Source organism: Pseudorasbora parva, chromosome 19 (assembly GCF_024679245.1).
Source record: "Pseudorasbora parva isolate DD20220531a chromosome 19, ASM2467924v1, whole genome shotgun sequence".
Lineage (NCBI taxonomy): Eukaryota > Metazoa > Chordata > Actinopteri > Cypriniformes > Gobionidae > Pseudorasbora > Pseudorasbora parva.
In genome coordinates, this window is record NC_090190.1 from 40,824,299 (window position 1) to 40,844,252 (window position 19,954).

At 38.5% G+C, this 19,954-nt stretch overlaps 1 protein-coding gene across 1 annotated transcript in view; it reads right to left on the bottom strand.

The window, feature by feature from the left end:
- trpn1 (transient receptor potential cation channel, subfamily N, member 1) overlaps positions 1-19,954 on the bottom strand; it is a 67,350-nt gene that overhangs the window by 29,526 nt on the left and 17,870 nt on the right. The window contains exons 4-12 of the mRNA XM_067426288.1: positions 16,859-16,972; positions 16,583-16,687; positions 14,658-14,756; positions 10,089-10,190; positions 7,798-7,899; positions 6,589-6,687; positions 3,731-3,931; positions 735-836; positions 551-649 (exon numbers count right to left, since the gene is read on the bottom strand). Of these exons, the coding sequence (XP_067282389.1) occupies positions 551-649; positions 735-836; positions 3,731-3,931; positions 6,589-6,687; positions 7,798-7,899; positions 10,089-10,190; positions 14,658-14,756; positions 16,583-16,687; positions 16,859-16,972 (1,023 nt within the window). The remainder of the gene's footprint in view (positions 1-550; positions 650-734; positions 837-3,730; positions 3,932-6,588; positions 6,688-7,797; positions 7,900-10,088; positions 10,191-14,657; positions 14,757-16,582; positions 16,688-16,858; positions 16,973-19,954) is intronic.

Genomic DNA, 19,954 nt, shown 5'->3' on the forward strand with positions numbered 1-19,954 from the left:
TAGATAGATAGATAGATAGATAGATAGATAGATAGATAGATAGACAGATAGATGGACAGATAGATGGACAGATAGATGGACAGATAGATACGGACAGACGGAAAGACAGACAGACAGATAGACGGATAGATAGATAGATGGATGGATAGACAGACAGAAATATCTTATTTTTGAACACACACACAGATTTGTGTTTTAGAAATTAAATTCAACACTTTTTTATTAAAATAGTTGAATGACAATTTTTTTTTTAATTTATATATTTACTTAAAATTAACCCAAAAATTGTTTATCATTTGACAGTTTGTCAATATGATAATATATACAACCTCATTACAAAATGTACCAATTACCAATTGTTTTTTTATTCATATATATTTTTATGATTATATTTTATTAATAGGTTATATGTATGAACATTATTTAATGCATTAGCCATACTTACTAATACTAAACAATTGTTTTTATTATAAAAAATATGTTATTGTTTAATTTTAGCTCGATGTGTCTCCCCATAAGATCTCTCCAGGAAGGGTGTTTGGTAACGTACCTTTGATTTCCAGGTGACGTCGCCGCCCTCCTGGATCAGCGCTCGTATCATCTCCAGAGCGCCGTGACGCGCGGCCACATGCAAAGCCGTCTCTCCGTTCTGAGAGAGGAAAAAAGTTTCAGTGCCATTTTACAGAACACCCAGTGTTATGAGTGTGTGACCCAGAGAGACCCTTCTGACCGACCTCCTGCTCTGCGTTTACATCCGCGCCGCTCTTCAGAAGCATCTCAGCCGCTCTTACACCTTCCTTCACTCTCGCTGCGATGTGCAGAGGGGTTTCCTGAGCCTGGGGTGAAGGAGGACACACACATGAACCAAGGCTTTGCTTTAGTTTGCTGTAAATCCAACGTACACACCATCTACTTTCATTGACACTACAGGCAAAACGCTCTGTTTTAAGGGGTGTGTTTGCTGTGAGACTTCAGTGTAAACCCCCACTGCTGTGATTGGCTAACGTCTTTCCATTTGCTATAGCTCTCTCTTTTATCGTGTTTTTACTAATACAGTCCTCATGGTTAACTGATCGTGAAAAGTGTTGCATTACATTTAGATCTATGGGGTTATATTCAGATCGTGGCATGAATGGTTGCAGTGATGAGCATTGTAGCCGATCACAGACATGTTGAGCGCATGACTGCGGTGATCTCGACATTGCAACTCAGTTTCTGTACACTAACGAATGCTTTCATCTTCACTAGCAGTGTAAAATTGATATAGTTAAAGGGATAGTTCACCCAACAATGAGAATGTGATGTTTATCTGCTGACCCCCAGTGCATATAGGTGTGTTTTTTTCTTCAGTCGAACACAAATGAAGATTTTTAACTCAACCGTTGCTCATATAATTCTATTAGACCCCATTGACACGCATTATACGAGCAACGATTGGAGTTAAAAATATTCATTTATGTTCTACTGAAGAAACAAACAGTTTGTTTTTTATTTCAGACAAAAACAAACATATTTTATTTCTGATTATTTTAAGTTATTTTTATGATAAAATAATAATAATAATTTTAAAATAAATGAAAATAAGATTTTTTCTTGGCAAGTAGTTTATTGTCGATATAATGTTCATTTTATTTCAAGTGACAAATTGTTTTTTTATGGTTTAAGTTACCCTGACTAATACATTATTAAAATAATATCAGTCAATATCATTTAGCCTAATGAACATGAACTAACAATGAAGATTTGTATTTTTAATTAACTAATGTTAACACAGATTAATATATATATATGCATTATTAAGTAAGTAGATGCTTTTATCTAAAGAGGAATAAAAGCAATTTCTCAAAGGGCCAACAATATTCATAATATACAGCGCCAGGTTTATTACACAACTAGGAAGCAAGCTAGAGGGTTTGCAAATGTCATACTCATTGTTAATGTTAGTTATTACACAGCTCTGTGAAATACTTGATTCTGATTGGTCAATCGCGCATTCCAGCGGTCTGTTATTTCCAGATAACACCCGCTCATCCGGGTACTACGAGTTATCTTGACCGGTTCTACTTCTGTGCTTAACGCTGGCGCCATCTTGTGGCTTAAACAGCCGTGGGTTACAATGGAAGACTTCAAGGCAGGTTTCCTTTATAAAGTTTTAAATATGGATATTTTTCTGACACAAACGCATCGATTGGAATCAGAAGGCTCTATTAACCCATCGGAGTCGTGTGGAGCAGTTATTTGACAGACAGCTGCATTTTATATGGACTTCAAACACAGCTACAACTACTGCTGGGATTAACTTTAGCCTGGACTTTTTAAATATAACTCTGATTGTATTTGTCTGACAGAAGAATGTCATAAACACCTATAATGACTTGAGGGTGAGTAAATCATAGGCTTGGTTTCATTTTTGGGTGAACTAACCCTTTCAGCATTCATTTTCAACATTTAGCAGCAATAGATAAAGGCTTAAAGCAGGTTGGAACTGTTTTCCTTCGCGGAAGCTTTGCGTAAGAGCTAATAAAATTAGGGATGCACCGAATATTCGGCAACCGAAATTATTCGGCCGAAAATAGCCAAAAAAAGCACTTTCGGCATTCGGCCGAATAAGTAAAAAGGCCGAATAATTTTGGCCGAACAATGACGTTTTTAATGACGCGATCAAAAAGTAACCCACGTAGAGTAAGAGATGCGTGCTTTATGCAGCAAACATGTCAGCAGTGTGGAAGCACTGTTTAGTGCTGAAATTTAGTGCTCATGTCATCGATGAGAAGAGGAACCGACTTTCATGTGAGAAAGCAGAGAAGCTACTTTTCATAAAGAAGAACCTGCCACTTTTCCTGAAGAAGTAGGCTTATGTCTAAGACAGTTATTTATTTGTTGTGGGTTCATCCACATTTTTTGCACTATTCAATGCACATTAGTTGTTGTAGACATACAGAGTTACATTCTTTCAGCAGTCAGTTATAGGCCTAACATAGGCTATTCAAGAAGGGGGGCTTCTAAGATGGCCAAATAAAAATATATTTTTTATTTTACTAATTATTTATTTTAAGTTATGTTGTGCTTAGTTTGTTTAATATCTGCTGGAATGTTAAAAAAAATTCAGTGTTAAATAAATATTTTGAAATTGTATTTTTGTTATTTGATTTATTTCTCTGAAAAGCAACACAAAATAGTAAAAAGCAAATTTTTACTATTTAATTATTATAATGGTAAAAAAAAAATTGCCAAATAAATGGAAAAAATGCGAAACACCGCGTTCGGTATTCGGCCTTCGGTCTTCGGCCAAGCATTTCATTATTATTCGGTTTCGGCTTCGGCCAAGAATTTCATTTCGGTGCATCCCTAAATAAAATATTTAATCTCAAGACAATACTTTGTGTGTAATTTATTTGAGACTAGTAGCCGTGTAATAAGCGGGATAATGTCCACCCAGCCGGGTGTTATCGTAGAATAAACCCCTTCAGAGTGATGCTCCGCTTCGCCTCGGGGTCCTGATCACTCTGTCGGGGTTTATTCTGCGATAACAACCGGCTGGGTGGACATTATCCCTTACTTAATGCATGACCTCTAACTAACTATCTAACTAACTAACTAACTCTATTTCTTACATCTATTTCTTAATAAGTAACTGAGATGATCGTTTTAAATAGCATCTCACTGAACTGTGATAGAAATGTCTTTATGATAAATCCTCTAACCAGATTCGAGCAGGTGTTTTTGTTACCTTTCCTCCTCTGAGCTGCACATGTGCCCCGAACCCCAGTAGCATCTGCACCACCTGCGGCTTGCAGTTCTCCACGGCGATGTGAAGAGCCGTCTGTCCGTCTTTAGCTGTGGCGTCCACGTGCGCCCCCTTCAGGAGAAGAGCCTTCACTACAGCCGCGTGGCCTCTTTTAGCCGCGGCGTGAAGACAAACCGCCCCGGACTGCCAACAATTACACAACATCCAATTATGCACAATAATATATTTTATAAATATGTTTATTCACAACAATTCAAAAAACAAGATCCAAACAGGTTCTCTGTCTCTAACCAAAATATTAAAAAAAACATAGTTTAAAGGGATAGTACACCCAAAAATGAAAATGTGATGTTTATCTGCTTACCCACAGGGCACCCAACATGTAGGTGTGTTTGTTTCTCCAGGAAAACACAAATAAAGATTAACTCCAACTGTTGATGTGTGTAGGTCATATAATCAAGTGAATGGGTAACGTTCTTAGAAAAACATGCTTAAACAACATGCACAAAGAGCCCTGTGGCTCATGACGACACACTGATATCTTAAGACAAAAAACGATCCGTTTGTGTGATAAATCGAACCGTATTTATATCATTGTTTACCTCAAATACAACGCTTTATCCAACTGCCAGAAACGCGCTTCGCTTCCGGTAAGGAAGGTCAATATCCACGCTCTGGTTCGTGTACAAGATTCACTTCTGGCGTTGGTGTAAACTACGGCAAATTGTGTCTACCAGAAGGGATGTCTTTACACAAACACGACACCAGAGCATGTATATTGACCTTTCTTACGCCACATTCACACGGGGCGTAGGCGTTAACGCTTCCCATTTACTTTGAATGGGTGACATCATCCGTTGCCGAACTGAACTGTGGGTTCCGTCGCGGCGCTTCACTCGCGTTGCAAGCGGCAGAAGTTGAAGAATTCTCAACTTTTCAAGCGCCAGCGCAGGCGTCATCCAATCAGATCGCCGTATGCAAATATCCTACAGCAGACACTAGCCAATTGCGTTCATTACTGCTCCGTGAACCATCCAGACCATAGACCGTTAAAAATCCAGACGCAGCTCCTGGACCACTACGTGATATTCTTCCTGCTGTCGGCGCTTTTTCAGGATTTAATGTACTTAACAGCTTCGTGCACCTGTGCAGTGCGCTGACAACAACTACACGGGCAATCGCACTCGCACATACAACCAAAAAATGCGCTTTTTTGTGTTGTGTTTTGGTCCAAGCGGCAAGTTAATGTGATTGGCTGTTGTCACTATGACGATCGCGTCAGCACCCAGCTTCAGCCACGCCCTCCGTCAAGCGTTAACGCCTACGCCCCGTGTGAATGTGGCGTTACTGGAAGCGAAGCGCGTTTCAGGTTGTTGGATATAGCGTTTTATTTGAGGTAAAAAAATATATAAATACAGCTCGATTTCTCACACATACGGATCGTTTTGTGTCTTAAGATATCAATGTGTCGTCATGAGCCACAGGGCTCTTTGTGCAAGTGTAAAAGAGGCCAGCTAGTAGTAGTTGCTGTGTGAGTAAACCTCACTCCTCTGACCTCAAGAGACTCTCTAGCGACTGACGCTAGGGGTTGCAGCCTTTAGCCTCCTTGTTAAAACGCGTCTGACTCTCATGCCAGCGGACCCAGGTTCGAGTCCCGGTCCGAACAGAAGGAGTTACATTGGTGCCGTGACCCGGATGGGAGTGAGGTTTGGGGGTGAGTGTAGCAGAGGCCAGCTAGTAGTAGTTGCTGTGCGAGTAAACCTCACTCCTCTGACCTCAAGAGACGCTCTAGCGACTGACGCTAGGGGTTGCAGCCTTTAGCCTCCTTGTTAAAACGCGTCTGACTCTCATGCCGGCGGACCCAGGTTCGAGTCCCGGTCCGAACAGAAGGGGTTACATTGGTGCCGTGACCCGGATGGGAGTGAGGTTTGGGGGGTGAGTGTAGCAGAGGCCAGCTAGTAGTAGTTGCTGTGCGAGTAAACCTCACTCCTCTGACCTCAAGAGACGCTCTAGCGACTGACGCTAGGGGTTGCAGCCTTTAGCCTCCTTGTTAAAACGCGTCTGACTCTCATGCCGGCGGACCCAGGTTCGAGTCCCGGTCCGAACAGAAGGGGTTACATTGGTGCCGTGACCCGGGTGGGAGTGAGGTTTGGGGGGTGAGTGTAGCAGAGGCCAGCTAGTAGTAGTTGCTGTGCGAGTAAACCTCACTCCTCTGACCTCAAGAGACGCTCTAGCGACTGACGCTAGGGGTTGCAGCCTTTAGCCTCCTTGTTAGAGCATCCGACTCTCATGCCGGCGGACCCAGGTTCGAGTCCCGGTCCGAACAGAAGGGGTTACATTGGTGCCGTGACCCGGATGGGAGTGAGGTTTAGGGGGGTGAGTGTAACAGAGGCCAGCTAATAGTAGTTGCTGTGTGAGTAAACCTCACTCCTCTGACCTCAAGAGACGCTCTAGCGCCTGACGCTAGGGGTTGCAGCCTTTAGCCTCCTTGTTAGAGCATCCGACTCTCATGCCGGCGGACCAGGGTTCAAGTCCTGGTCCAAACAGAAGGGGTTACACATGTTTTCTAATAATGTTTTTTTTTTGCTCTCATAGAATTTTTACCCATTCACATCATTATATGACTGGCACACAGCAACGGTTGAGTTAAAAATCTTCATTTATATTCTACTGAAGAAACAAACACACTACATGTTGTATGCACTGGGGGTAAGAAGATAAACATCACTTTTTTTTTTTTGGTGAACTATCCCTTTAAAGATCAAGATTTTGTCTTTAGGCCTTTACACTTGTGATAATCAATATACTAATCTAAATTAATTTCCCGGATCTTTCAGTACCTTGTTTGGCATGTGCAAAAGGACGCCTTTCCTCAGGAGCGTGAGAGCAGTCGCAGGGTGACCGCATTGGGACGCAATATGCAAAAGTGTATTGCCGTCCTATATGGGATCATCAGGGAGAGATTCATTAGAAAGATGTTCATGGATTACAACACAAGGAAATAACACATTTAGGGTGCTTGCACACTAGCATTTTTGGTGCGCACCCGGGTTCGATTGACGTCAGAGTTCGGTTTATTTAGATGATATGAAAGCAGTCTTCCGAACTCGGGTGCGCACCTGCGAACCGTACCCGAGTTTGCTTAAAATGGTGGTCTGGGCTTCGTTTCATGTGAACTCCGGTACGGATCGCTGCTGATGTGAACGCAATTGTACTAAATCACGGAAGTGAACCGCTATTAATGACGTATGATTTGATAAAAATGTGTTTCGTGTGTGCTTCACTCATTTACCTGACGAGCGTCACTGACATACTGCTAGCAGAGAGCTGTAAATCTCATATCTGCTCGTCTTTGGCATTATTTAGAGCATTTGCAGTACATTCGCGGCAGATAGACGCAAGTGCCATTGCGTACAGAAGCTTTGGTAATAAAACCAACGATTCAAAAACAAAAATATAAAAGTGACGGGAGCAACTCTATGCATTTTGCCGGCTCTCGTTACTAAGCAGCCGGGTAAACAGATGACGATGACGCAAACAAACCCCGGTTCAGAACCAAATAATATAATGTGAACACAGCCGAACTCAGGTTCGGTCCAGGCAATCCAACCAAGTGTGAAAGCACCCTAAGTGTGTTCAAGACTATAGGAGAGAAACAGTCACATATGAGATCTCTTCTTTTCTCAGTTGGTTGAAAATAATATAATTATATTTGAAAACAAATGGAAACTTTTGCTGAAATCTCCTGCTTATCAGATGTTTCTCCTGAGAAATCGATCTCAGTAATCTTATCATAATTATGCATCTTTTCCAGAGTTTCGCAACATCGTCTCAAACTATGCTCCAATTTGCACTCAAATTCTGCAATCAAAAGTCAAAGACCTCAATATGAAGTCAAGCAAGATGCTCCACATTCATTTCATATCTCTGTACTCTTACTGTTGGACAACTATTGCCTCATTTGTGTCTGTTTTTTATTCTTAACTTTTAATTTTTATCTATGTATTTAGTACGTGTAAGCAATAATAAATAGTTTGAAAGCGAGTCACCTTAGTTCTTGCTAACACACATGACTTGAATTTCTCAGTGAGGATCTCGACGACATTAGTGTGTCCCTGCTCTGCAGCGATGTGTAGAGGAGATCTGTCCATCTGAGACAGAAGGAAGAGAACAAATCAACCACAGCTCCAGGACAAAAACACACTTCTATCATGGATGGATGGATGGATGCATGGATGGATGAATGGATATATTAATGGATGGATAGATATATGGATGGATGGATGGATATATTGATGGATGGATAGATATATGGATGGATGAATGGATATATTGATGGATGAATAGATATATGGATGGATGAATGGATATATTGATGGATGAATAGATATATGGATGGATGGATGAATATATTAATGGATGGATGGATGAATGAAAGTGAAGAAGAATAAATAGATGAATGATATATGGATGATGGGAAGAATGGGCAGAAGAAGAAATGGATGGATGGATGGATGGATGGATGGATGGATGGACAGACAGAAGAATAAACAGATGGACGGATAAATGTATGCATGTATGGATGAATGGGCAGATGAATAGATGGATGGATGGACGGATGGGCAGAAAAATAAATTAATGGATGGATGAATGAATGAATGGATGGGCAGAAGAATAAATTAATGGATGGATGGATGGATGGATGGATGGATGGGCAGATGCATGGGCAGAAAAATAAATTAATGGATGGATGAATGGATGGATGGATGGGCAGAAGAATAAATAAATTAATGGATGGACGGGCAGAAGAATAAATTAATGGATGGATGGATGGATGGATGGGCAGAAGAATAAATAAATAAATAAATGGATGGGCAGAAGAATAAATTAATGGATGGATGGATGGATGGGCAGAAGAATAAATTAATGAATGGATGGATGGATGGATGGATGGATGGGCAGAAGAATAAATTAATGGATGGATGGATGGGCAGAAGAATAAATTAATGGATGGATGGATGGGCAGAAGAATAAATTAATGGATGGATGGATGGATGGGCAGAAGAATAAATTAATGGATGGATGGGCAGAAGAATAAATAAATAAATGGATGGATGGGCAGAAGAATAAATTAATGGATGGATGGATGGATGGATGGATGGATGGATGGATGGATGGGCAGAAGAATAAATTAATGGATGGATGGGCAGAAGAATAAATAAATAAATGGATGGATGAATGGGCAGAGGAATAAATTAATGGATGGATGGATGGATGGATGGGCAGAAGAATAAATTAATGGATGGATGGGCAGAAGAATAAATTAATGGATGGATGGGCAGAAGAATAAATACATTAATGGATGGATGAATGGGCAGAAGAATAAATTAATGGATGGATGGGCAGAAGAATAAATACATTAATGGATGGATGAATGGGCAGAGGAATAAATTAATGGATGGATGGGCAGAAGAATAAATTAATGGATGGATGGGCAGAAGAATAAATACATTAATGGATGGATGGATGGGCAGAAGAATAAATTAATGGATGGATGGGCAGAAGAATAAATACATTAATGGATGGATGAATGGGCAGAGGAATAAATTAATGGATGGATGGATGGATGGGCAGAAGAATAAATTAATGGATGGATGGGCAGAAGAATAAATACATTAATGGATGGATGAATGGGCAGAGGAATAAATTAATGGATGGATGGATGGATGGGCAGAAGAATAAATTAATGGATGAATGGGCAGAAGAATAAATACATTAATGGATGGATGGATGGATGGGCAGAAGAATAAATTAATGGATGGATGGCAGAAGAATAATTACATTAATGGATGGATGGGCAGAAGAATAAATTAATGGATGGATGGATGGATGGGCAGAAGAATAAATTAATGGATGGATGGGCAGAAGAATAAATGAATGGATGGATGGGCAGAAGAATAAATACATTAATGGATGGATGGGCAGAAGAATAAATACATTAATGGATGGATGGGCAGAAGAATAAATACATTAATGGATGGATGGGCAGAAGAATAAATACATTAATGGATGGATGGGCAGAAGAATAAATACATTAATGGATGGATTTCTGATAGAGAATTGCTTCAAAGAAATGGCCAGTAACTGAATCAAACGTCAAATTATGAAGTAGAAAGACTGGAGATAGTATTTTCTTCTAAAACATACTTCAATGGTCTTTTTTATTTACAATTTCAAAAAAATGTTTTTACAGTGTACAGAATTTGAGAGCTACTATTAACTTTTGGTGATTCATACAGAGACTGATAGTTCATTATAATCCTTCCTCTCGTTGTCTCACCTTGTCTAAGATGTTGGGATTGGCCTTGCAGAGGTATAAAAACTTCAGCATGTTCTCGTCTCCCTCCAGAGCGGCGATGTGCAGCGCAGTCTGCCACTCGTTCTGCAAACAAACAGGGCATGCTGGGTAATTACCTCAACACCAGTTGGAGAAATCTCACAATGCTTGCGTTTCAAACATCAGCACAACACTGACTCGAATGCTCTCGATATTAGCAAACCTCAGTTTCTCTTTATAGGTTTCAGTGCTGTAAAAAATCTGAGTGTGTGCGCTTCAAATGAAGACGAAGCACTCGGATGCTCTCTAATGAATACAGGCGTCTACTGAACGATGAATAACTGATCAGAAAGCACTTAAGCATGAAGCACAATCCGTCAGAGTGCTTCTTCAATTTGGGAATATAACTGTAGGATGCACATAATCTTCTAAGTTCATATTTTCTGTTTGTTTATCTTTCACTGGCCTTTATCAGGACAAATATCTCCCTCCATCCATCCACCCTTCAAACTCAGCCTTCAAGGTTTGGTTCACCCAAAAATAAAAACTCTGTCATTAATTATTTACCCTCATGTGGTTCGACTCCTGTCAGACCTCCGCTCATCTTCACACACAGATGAAGATATTAGTGTTGAAATCCGATGGCTCAGAAAGGCCTTCATTGACACCAATGTCATTTCCTCTCTCAAGACCCATAAAGGCACTAAAGACGTCGTTACAAAGCCCATCTCACTACAGCGGCTCTACAATCATTTATGAAGACACCAGAAGAGTTCTTGTGCGCCAAAAAAACAAAATAACGACTTTATATAGTGATGGGCCGATTTCAAAACATAGATTCGAACGGTTATGAATCAGTGAAATGATCCATTACGACCCGTGTCTTGCACTTGTATCGCCATGCCGTGTTTTCTTTCTCTCCTTTCCTTTTCTCTATCCTTGCTCTGATAGGTTTACCAGTGATTGGCTGGATGATCGCTATTGGTCATCCAGCTGAGGCGTGGATGATAAAAGGACGCCGTCCGCATTCGATGAGGAGCTCATTGTTGATTCGGCCGCGAACGGGTTGAGAGCTCCTGGATCCCTCCTCCGGCCAATGATCAATGTTTAACTGTTCTGTTTGATGTTTGGGCATGTAAACAAAACCATCACCAGAGCGTAGGGGTGTCCTGCTATTTATTTTAAAACTTGTTTGGGTTCTGTTTATGTTAGGCAGTTAGGTTAGTTAAATGTATTTTCTTTTTGCTTCCATTAGGTTATTTAGTGTACCTCTGTTTCTTTTTAGGTTTGTTCTGTTTGTTATTTTGGCCTTTGGACACCCTGACGAGATGCTCGCCCTCTTATGTACGATTACTTAATACATTTATATTTACTTATAGTTGGTTATATGTTTGATTATCGACCGGAGTGATTCGGTGCTGGGATTCCAAACCACAACCCATTTTCTTCTTATTATGCCCGGTTAGCGTGTTTGTTTCCTTCCCCTAGATCGCGGGGCGTAATAATTCATGATTCGGATCGTGTGTCAAACTGCTGAAATCACGTAACTTTGGCGATCCGAATCATGAATCGATTCGCTGATTCATAACGGTTCGAAGCTTTGTTTTGAAATCGGCCCATCACTATATAAGTCGTTATTTTGGGTTTTTTTTGCGCAGAAAAAATATTCTCATGGCTTCATAAATTGTTGTAGAGCCGCTGTAGTGAGATGGGCTTTGTAACGACGTCTTTAGTGCCTTGATGGGTCTTGAGAGACATTGGTGTCAATGAGGTGTCCTTTCTGAGCCATCGGATTTCAACACAAATATCTTCATCTGTGTCTGAAGATGAACGGGTCTTACGGGTGTTGGACGACATTAGGGTGAGGAATTAATGACAGAATATTCATTTTTGGGAGAACTAACCCTTTCAGTCCTTTCCAAACCTCGCATAAAGCTCCAGATCGTTCCAGAAACACTCCCAGCTGTCCCGGCAGAGGTTAAAGCGGACGCTTAGTGACGGGGAAGGCTGGCTTCTTTCCTGACATCTCCAAGTAGGATTTTTGAGTGTAACCCCTTTCATTGCCTGAAGAGAAACATTCCACTGGCGTCTAATGTTAGCATAATGTCTCCAACAAAACTAGAGAAATATGAACATAAGTCGACAAGTCCTTTTATATTCACGACTTTAGGATTTTTGGTGCCTTTCAAAGATGAAGGCTTTGCTCTTCAAATTGCTGCAATGCACAGGAATATAGTCAGCTATAATAAAATAAAACTATTTTGAATCATTTTTCATTTTACTTTATTCATGCTTTTCAATTTTTAATATGACAACTAATATTTAAATTGTATTATAGACGATTAAAGACCTTTGATATATCGTAAGAGCATTAGAGATGAATTAATGCATTTACTTTGGCTTCACAAGTGATATATTTTTGTCCATTAAAATAAAGCTAACATTAAATAAAACAGATATTAGATGAAAAACTAGTGGCTGAGCCATCCTTTTTTTTTTTTTTTGTTAAAGTTGAAGCACTAAAATTACAAATTAAATCAATTAAACGCCACTGAAAACCACCGCTCTAGAGGGCACAGGCTGGTGGTCCTTTACATGCAATCTGCAAGCAATCACACCATTACCGCAGGGAACAAGCTGATTGGCTCTGCTGATCCTGCAGCCAATGAGATTTAGAGTTCCTCCCCCAGCTCCACCTGCCTAGATCTGCTACAGGGTTTATGTTTGCCCAGCTAACAATTCCACTCTCAGAACGTTAGTTATGGGATCCTAGAACGTTCTGGCAACGTTCCCAAAACATGTATTTGTAACGTTTGTTTTTGGTTAGTCAGGAATTTTATTTTATTTTTTTAGCTTTTTATCAGATTTATTTAGCATATTCTCCAAAGTCCCATATGGTATAAGTGACATGGGATGAATGGACATCAATAATCAGGATTACAAACTATGTCTTGTTAGAGTTGTCATGATTGAACTAAAATTAAAGTGAAAAGTGTGTAAAATATAATAGCTAATTCAAAAATCAAAAACTATAACAGCATGCAAGTCACTAAAATAACACTGGAGAGGAATCGGTCATCTGTACAAGATGTGTGTGAACTGATCAGCAATCAAAATCTCTGTCTCGGATCATCCACACAGGATAATTGTCACGGATGTTTTTGAGACTGTTGATGGGTCTTCCGCTCCAGTCGGTGGGAAGGAAGCACCATTAACATGGAGACAGAAATGGTGAGCAATTAAAAGGGGCAATCATGTCAACAAGGCCCTCGGGTACAAAATCTGCCTTTTCTTTTCTCAAAATGCCTCCAAAATCCATTACCTCAACTCCATCCATTATCTCAATCCACATTTCTGTCACTGTCTTATGTCTTTTCTTATCTAAGCTCTCAGTGGGATCAAATCTGTTCCTCTGCTCTGTTCCTGGCTCTCACATTTTGAGTCAATTTACTGTACAATTGTGGTGGAAAATGCAGACAAGTACATGCACTGCCTTCCAGAATCCTGGAATACAGGTGGAGGAAAAAGTTTGGATTTACCTGGATTCAATCTAATCTTCACCCAAGTCACATCGATAGACAATCAATCCGCCTAAACACAAATTATGACACATTCCCATTCAAAAGCATTTAAATCCCCAGGCTAACGACTTCTCCAAACGTGAACTGAAATCAAATATTAACATGGAAAAGAGTTTTTAAGTTCGATTTTGCAATGAAAATGTAAGACTTTTTTAAAACTGTTTGTCCAAACCCATAATCTCAAAATAAATCATGTATCATGATTCTTTTACTTTCATTAAAAAGGTTGGGGCACATTATATATAGTAATATAAGTATTAGGACTTAGCATTGCTTATTAGTAAAACATGTGAACTGCAAGCTTAAAATACTCAAACATGTTTTATTCAATACTATTGAAAATTGTTTATGTATCAATATATCAATACATACAGGTTGACCAATACTAAAGTTTGCTAATACAATAACAATGCGTTTAAAGAACGTTAATAAATGGATTATTGTGTTGATACTTAAAAAAACTATATTTAAAATTTGTGTAAAATAATGATCTAATTATTTCCTTCCCTTTAAATAATGAACTACCTCGAAATGTTTAAATGCCTTTGCTTTTCTTCTCCTAGTTGCTCATTCAAAAAGACGAGGGATATAAAATATGCAAATATCCACATTTGCAATGTATTACAGTATAAACACTATAAACGAAGCACCGCCATAACTCATCATCAGCAGATAATATGTTTCAAACTTCAAGCTTTTACAACTACCTTCAGACTAGGCTTTCTCAATCCAGTATCCAAGTTTGTCTTATGTTTATTTTGAAGTTTAATAATCACATGAGGCTGTCTAACGATTCCTGTTTTTCCTCAGTGTTCCTGATTTGATAAGGTCATCTGTACACCAATCGAAGCCCATCAGAAGTTAGTTGATGCAACAGGATATTGACTCAAAGAACAGGACAAATCAAGCTGCTTGCACGTGTTTTGCTTGTTCTTTGTGCTGGTGTGTGTGTGCTGGTGTGTGTGTGTGTGTGTTTATGTGGCCTCCTTACATTCTTAGAGTCCGGATTTGCACCAAACTCTACCAGGACTCTGGCCATCTCAACGTCTTTTCGTCTGCAGCAGATGTGAAGCGCTGTGTCTCCGTTCGCCTGGAAGCACAATTCAACCATCACAATACAAACCAGATGCGTTCATATAATTAAAGGTAGGGTAGGACGGACTGATCTAAAACACTTTTGTCCAAATTTGTTTAAACTTTCTTTATATGTCAATACATAATTAAAATGTAAGTTCTCTAAAAAAGAAGAGTATAAAAATCGAGTGACTCTAGACTTTTTAATCTGCAATAAACACCGCTCATTATTTTCATTCGGGACGAAACAAATGATTGGCTTGGGCGACTGTCACTCTCTCTCGCTACCATGGCGACCACCGCTTTCAATACAGGATCTGCCCACATGCGCGCGCTCGTTTGATTTGAGCAGTTCAAGAGGCAAGAAACCCAGGCAAAATAATGGCAGAGAAAGAGCATTCAAAATTCAGTGCAGGGTTTTACAGTCAGCGAAGGCAAGCAATGCAAAAAAAAGGAAGACAGTACAAGAAAAGGCAATGCACAGAAAGTCTTTGGATAAACAAAGAAATCAAACGCGAGTAAATATCTGCGTGGCTTTTCAACGATGGTGAGAACTGAGGGACCTGAAAAACGACTCATTGCTGCTGTATTTCTGCTGGCAGGTAATCTTTCATTTTGATTATAAATATTTTTGGTTTATGTTTTCATGAAGCATGTATCAAGAGCACATGTTTATCACAGTATATCTGATGTTATTGGAAAAACACGATGCTACCCGTTTTCTTTGCCTTATAAATATAACTAGCTCGTTACCAAATCAAACAAAAAAATGTCTTTTAAACTTTACCAGTACCGGTATTCTAGCTTGATAGTGAGTACTAAAAGACATCTTATTTGTTTATATTCATACTGATAAAGTTCGATTTTTTTATTTTATTACATGTGATTGTGACATGTTGTCACTACATGCACACTGCTCCTCTGAGGTCAATAATGCGTCTTCCAGCTGATTGGTCGGTGAGGCGTGTTCATGTATTTTGGGGGCGTGGCTTTGGAAAGAGCCCAGAAGGGAGAAGGTGGAGTGAATGGAAATAATGAGCTGTCTTTAAAACAGTCGTGAGAGGTCTACAGACACTCAATTTTTATACTTTCTTTTTCAGAGTACTTACATTTTAATTATCTATTGATATATAAAGAAAGTTTAAACAAGTTTGGAAAAAAAGTTTTTTAACCAATTCCTACCTATCCTACCTTTGATGCTGGAATGCAAAATTGGGTCATATTGTTTCAAAACAAGCGTATTTGATTCTGGATATGATGTTACAGGTCAGTGACAAATGAGGATGTAACACCTTTTAAAAATCTAGTTTAAAAACACACATGCAATTTTTGTTTTTTTAAATGCAATCTTTGCATTCTGTGTTTTTGAAAAACTTTTTTACTATTTTCAACCCCCCCCTCCCCACTTTTTACCCAGCCGTCCAATCAAAGTGAAGGAGGGGTGGATAAAAATACAACACCAACCAACACAATCTGGTTGTACAACGTCAACAGATGACAAAAAGCAGCACAATAATATAAAAAAATAAAAACAAGAACCAGAGCAAATCCTTTACATTGTATCTACATTTTTATACAGAATCAATGATATCAATAAATTTTTTTTTTTTTTACATTTTGAGCTGCTGTCATTGTCTGTATGTACTGCATTTTGATGTATTTTTAAACAGCTTAATATATTAATCATGCTAGAAACATGCTTTTCAGCACCACAAATCGAGTTTGGAAATAATAGATGTTTTACATTACAGTTACCTAACTCCACTTGATTTGTTTGACTGTTCAAAGAGCAAATAATGTATGAATGCAATCCTCAGGTTTGGAAAGTTATGTGTTGCTTACTGTCTTCACAGCTCTGAGCTGAGGCTCTGATTGGCTGGAGACGAGTTCCCGTACAATCCCAACATTCCCGGCTTTGACAGCCAGCAGCAGCGGAAGGCAGCCATCCTGGATGGACAGGAAAACAGTCTCTGACCTTTCCAATGATGTGTGTTTTGTCAAGCTTAGAAAAAGATTTGATTCTAAAACCGTGCAGTAAATGTTGTAATACGAAACATGACACCGCCCACTAGGGGAGAGCCAACTAAAAGGCTATCGACCTTGAAGAAGTGTTTGTACCTTGTCTGGTGTCAGACGAGCATCTTTGCTGCTGAACTTGAGCAGCGTTTGCACGACTCCGAGTCCACCGGTTGGTCGAGACGCCGCGTAATGCAGGGGCAACTGATCACTGGGCTGGACAATAAAGTTCAATGACATCAGTGTGAGAATAAAAAAATACTGTGCAATTCATACTTTTTGGACATTTTAGATCTTTTAAATACATTTATCTAGTCACATTAAGTGCTATGGAAACAACTGCTAGACCATTCTGATGTGTCTTGCGAAAAGATTTTTGTTAAAAGACTTAAAAAAAGAACCATTTACAACTTACAATAAGGTCAAATTGGTTAATATTAGGGGTGTAATGATATACTCGTCACGATTCGATATAAATCACGATACTGAACTCACGATACGTATCCTGATATTTTAAGCCAAAATAAAGAGGTTTTTATTTATTTTTATTACTTTTTTATTATTATTAAAATAATAACATTATTATTATTTGTGTATTATTGTTATTAGGACCCACAAATAATCCCCATTGCATTATTATACAGAATACTCAACATTACATATAGTCGTTTAATGTATTAATATCACTGAAACCCCGTAAATTACTCATGCTTTCAATACAGGCAGCAATACAGGAGGGACAGAAATCCCAGGTTTCATAAAGAAATGAATATCTTCATTTGTGAGTTTAATTTATTCATTTATTCAGAGATTAATTTACATTTATAGTAAATTTGTGATTGGGTGAATTATACCTAGGCCTACTACAGCAAGTTTAGCCTTGGATAAAAAAAACAATATATCGCGAAACATATCATTTTCCATCCACTGTACATACCGTCCAATTTTATATCGTGATATATCGTTTAGCGATATATCGATTAGGCATGTGCCGATATCAATTTTTCATGCTGCGATTAATTGATAAAGTTTTATCACGATATACGATATTATCACGATATTTAAATAAGTTGCAAAAAAAAAAGTGTTGCCATAGCATAACAGCTTTAAGAACAAAAATAACTGAATGTTTAAATACAATAATGCACCAAAAATATATACAGCTCTGGAAAAAAATTAAGAGACCCCTCATTGAAAAATCAATGTTAAGTGGTCTCTTGATTTTTTTCAGAGCTGTAAAAGTAAAATTTTCAAACAGATTAAAGTGCAAAAGAATTAGGCTATAAAGAACAACAGGTAGGCTTACAAATTACAATAAGGTCTCATTAGTTAATGCATTAACTAAGATTGAGCAATAGCTACATTTGGTACAGAAAGTATAATGTTTTTGTTAATGTTAGTTAAGAAATACCGATCATTGTTCGTTTTATCTTAGGTCCATTAAAAGTTATTTTGATTTTGATTTTAATGTTATTAAAAAGTAACTAAGAAATTAACATAGAATGATTAATTCTTTATAAGTATTTTTCATTGTCAGTTTGGTAATAATGAATTAACATGTTAACTAATGAAGTCGTATCTCAAAGTTATACTGAACAATAACAACTAATTAGAACAGTTCTAATTATTAGGGTTGTAGTCCAGATTAAAACATAAAAATGTTTAAATTTGAAAATAAAGCCTATTAAGTCTTTAAGTATTAAGTATTTGGTGCTGTGATGAACAACATTGAGATTACAAAAATCTTGGTACAGATTTTTGATTCCGGGGTAACCGCTGCATTCTGCAGTTCATCAGCGCCCTCTGCTGTCACTGAGCGGCACTTCAGCAGCGCGTCTCCTTCACCGGTTCAGTCATGTGCAAACGCACGTTGGGCTTGTTTATATCTGAGTGCGTGTCCCTTTGACGCAGAATACAGCAGTGTTGAGCATTTATACGGTTGATGGGCAAAGTATTCTTGAGTGCATTATAAAAAAATTATAAATTGTTAATAAATTATTATTTACGATATTTTAAAGTGCCCACGATAACAATATCGTGCATATTCATTATCGTGATAAATCGCATTATCGAAAATCGGCACGTCTAATATCGATACACCCCTAGTTAATATTAAACTGAGCCATGCATTTTTGCCATATTTATTAATGTTTTAAATGTTAGTTAGTGCAAGCCCATGAAATAATGTAACAAACACAACTTTAAATTGGCAAAAATGATTAGTATATGTTGAAATAATGGTAAATAAAGGTTTTAGAAGTATTTTCATTGTTAGCTCATGTTAACTGTGGCGAGGTAAACGAGCGAGAGACATGGGAGGAGCGAGTGAGACCGGGGACGTGATGGCGAAAGAGCGTCACCTGCGAGGCACACCGGTCTCGAGTCCTCTCATGAGGGAGCTCGGAGGCATTTAAGGACGAGCGACACCAGTCAAGGACGAGAGAGGACCAGGCCTGGGCTTCACGTTGAGTTTTTTGTTTATGTTTTGTTATGTGTGTGCGGGCAGTCGTCCGTGAGGGGCTGCCCGCGGTTTACTTTCGTTTTATGTATTTAATTAAAGTTGTTGAACGTTCGCCGGTTCCCGCCTCCTTCCTTCCCATCTACGACCTTTATTACATTAACTAATGTAAAAAAAGGAACCTTTTTGTAAAAATGTTACTGTGAAACTGCCATACTGTAACATAAACACTCAAGGGGACACTGTAAACATAATCAGCCGTTTTGAGGAGTTAAGCCCATTTCCTGTACAAGCAGGAAGTGTTTTCTGAAACGTGTTTTGTGTTGTTGGTCACGATCACGCATTCAGAGTCAGTGAATAATCACCTTAAAGTCTGTATTACTACAATACAATGCCATTTACATTATTAAATGGTGCAACAGTAAAAAATTTGAAGGCATTGGCCACATAAAACTCGATACAGATGGTTAAATGTTTTCAGCAAAGATTATTTTCTTGCTTACTATTTTTGTCTTGTTTTCCAGTATAAATATCTAACCATTCTTAAATTAAGACAGAACATTACTTATTAAGACTTGTTTTCTGAAAAATGTATCAAAATCAAGTGAGTTGTGTTATTATCTGTCAGTGGTGTCAGAAAAATAATCTTATTGAATTAACAGGGTATATACAGCAATCCTTAAGTTAAATTTACTACTTTTTAATACCTTTTTACTGCCTTCAGAATATTTATTAAAACC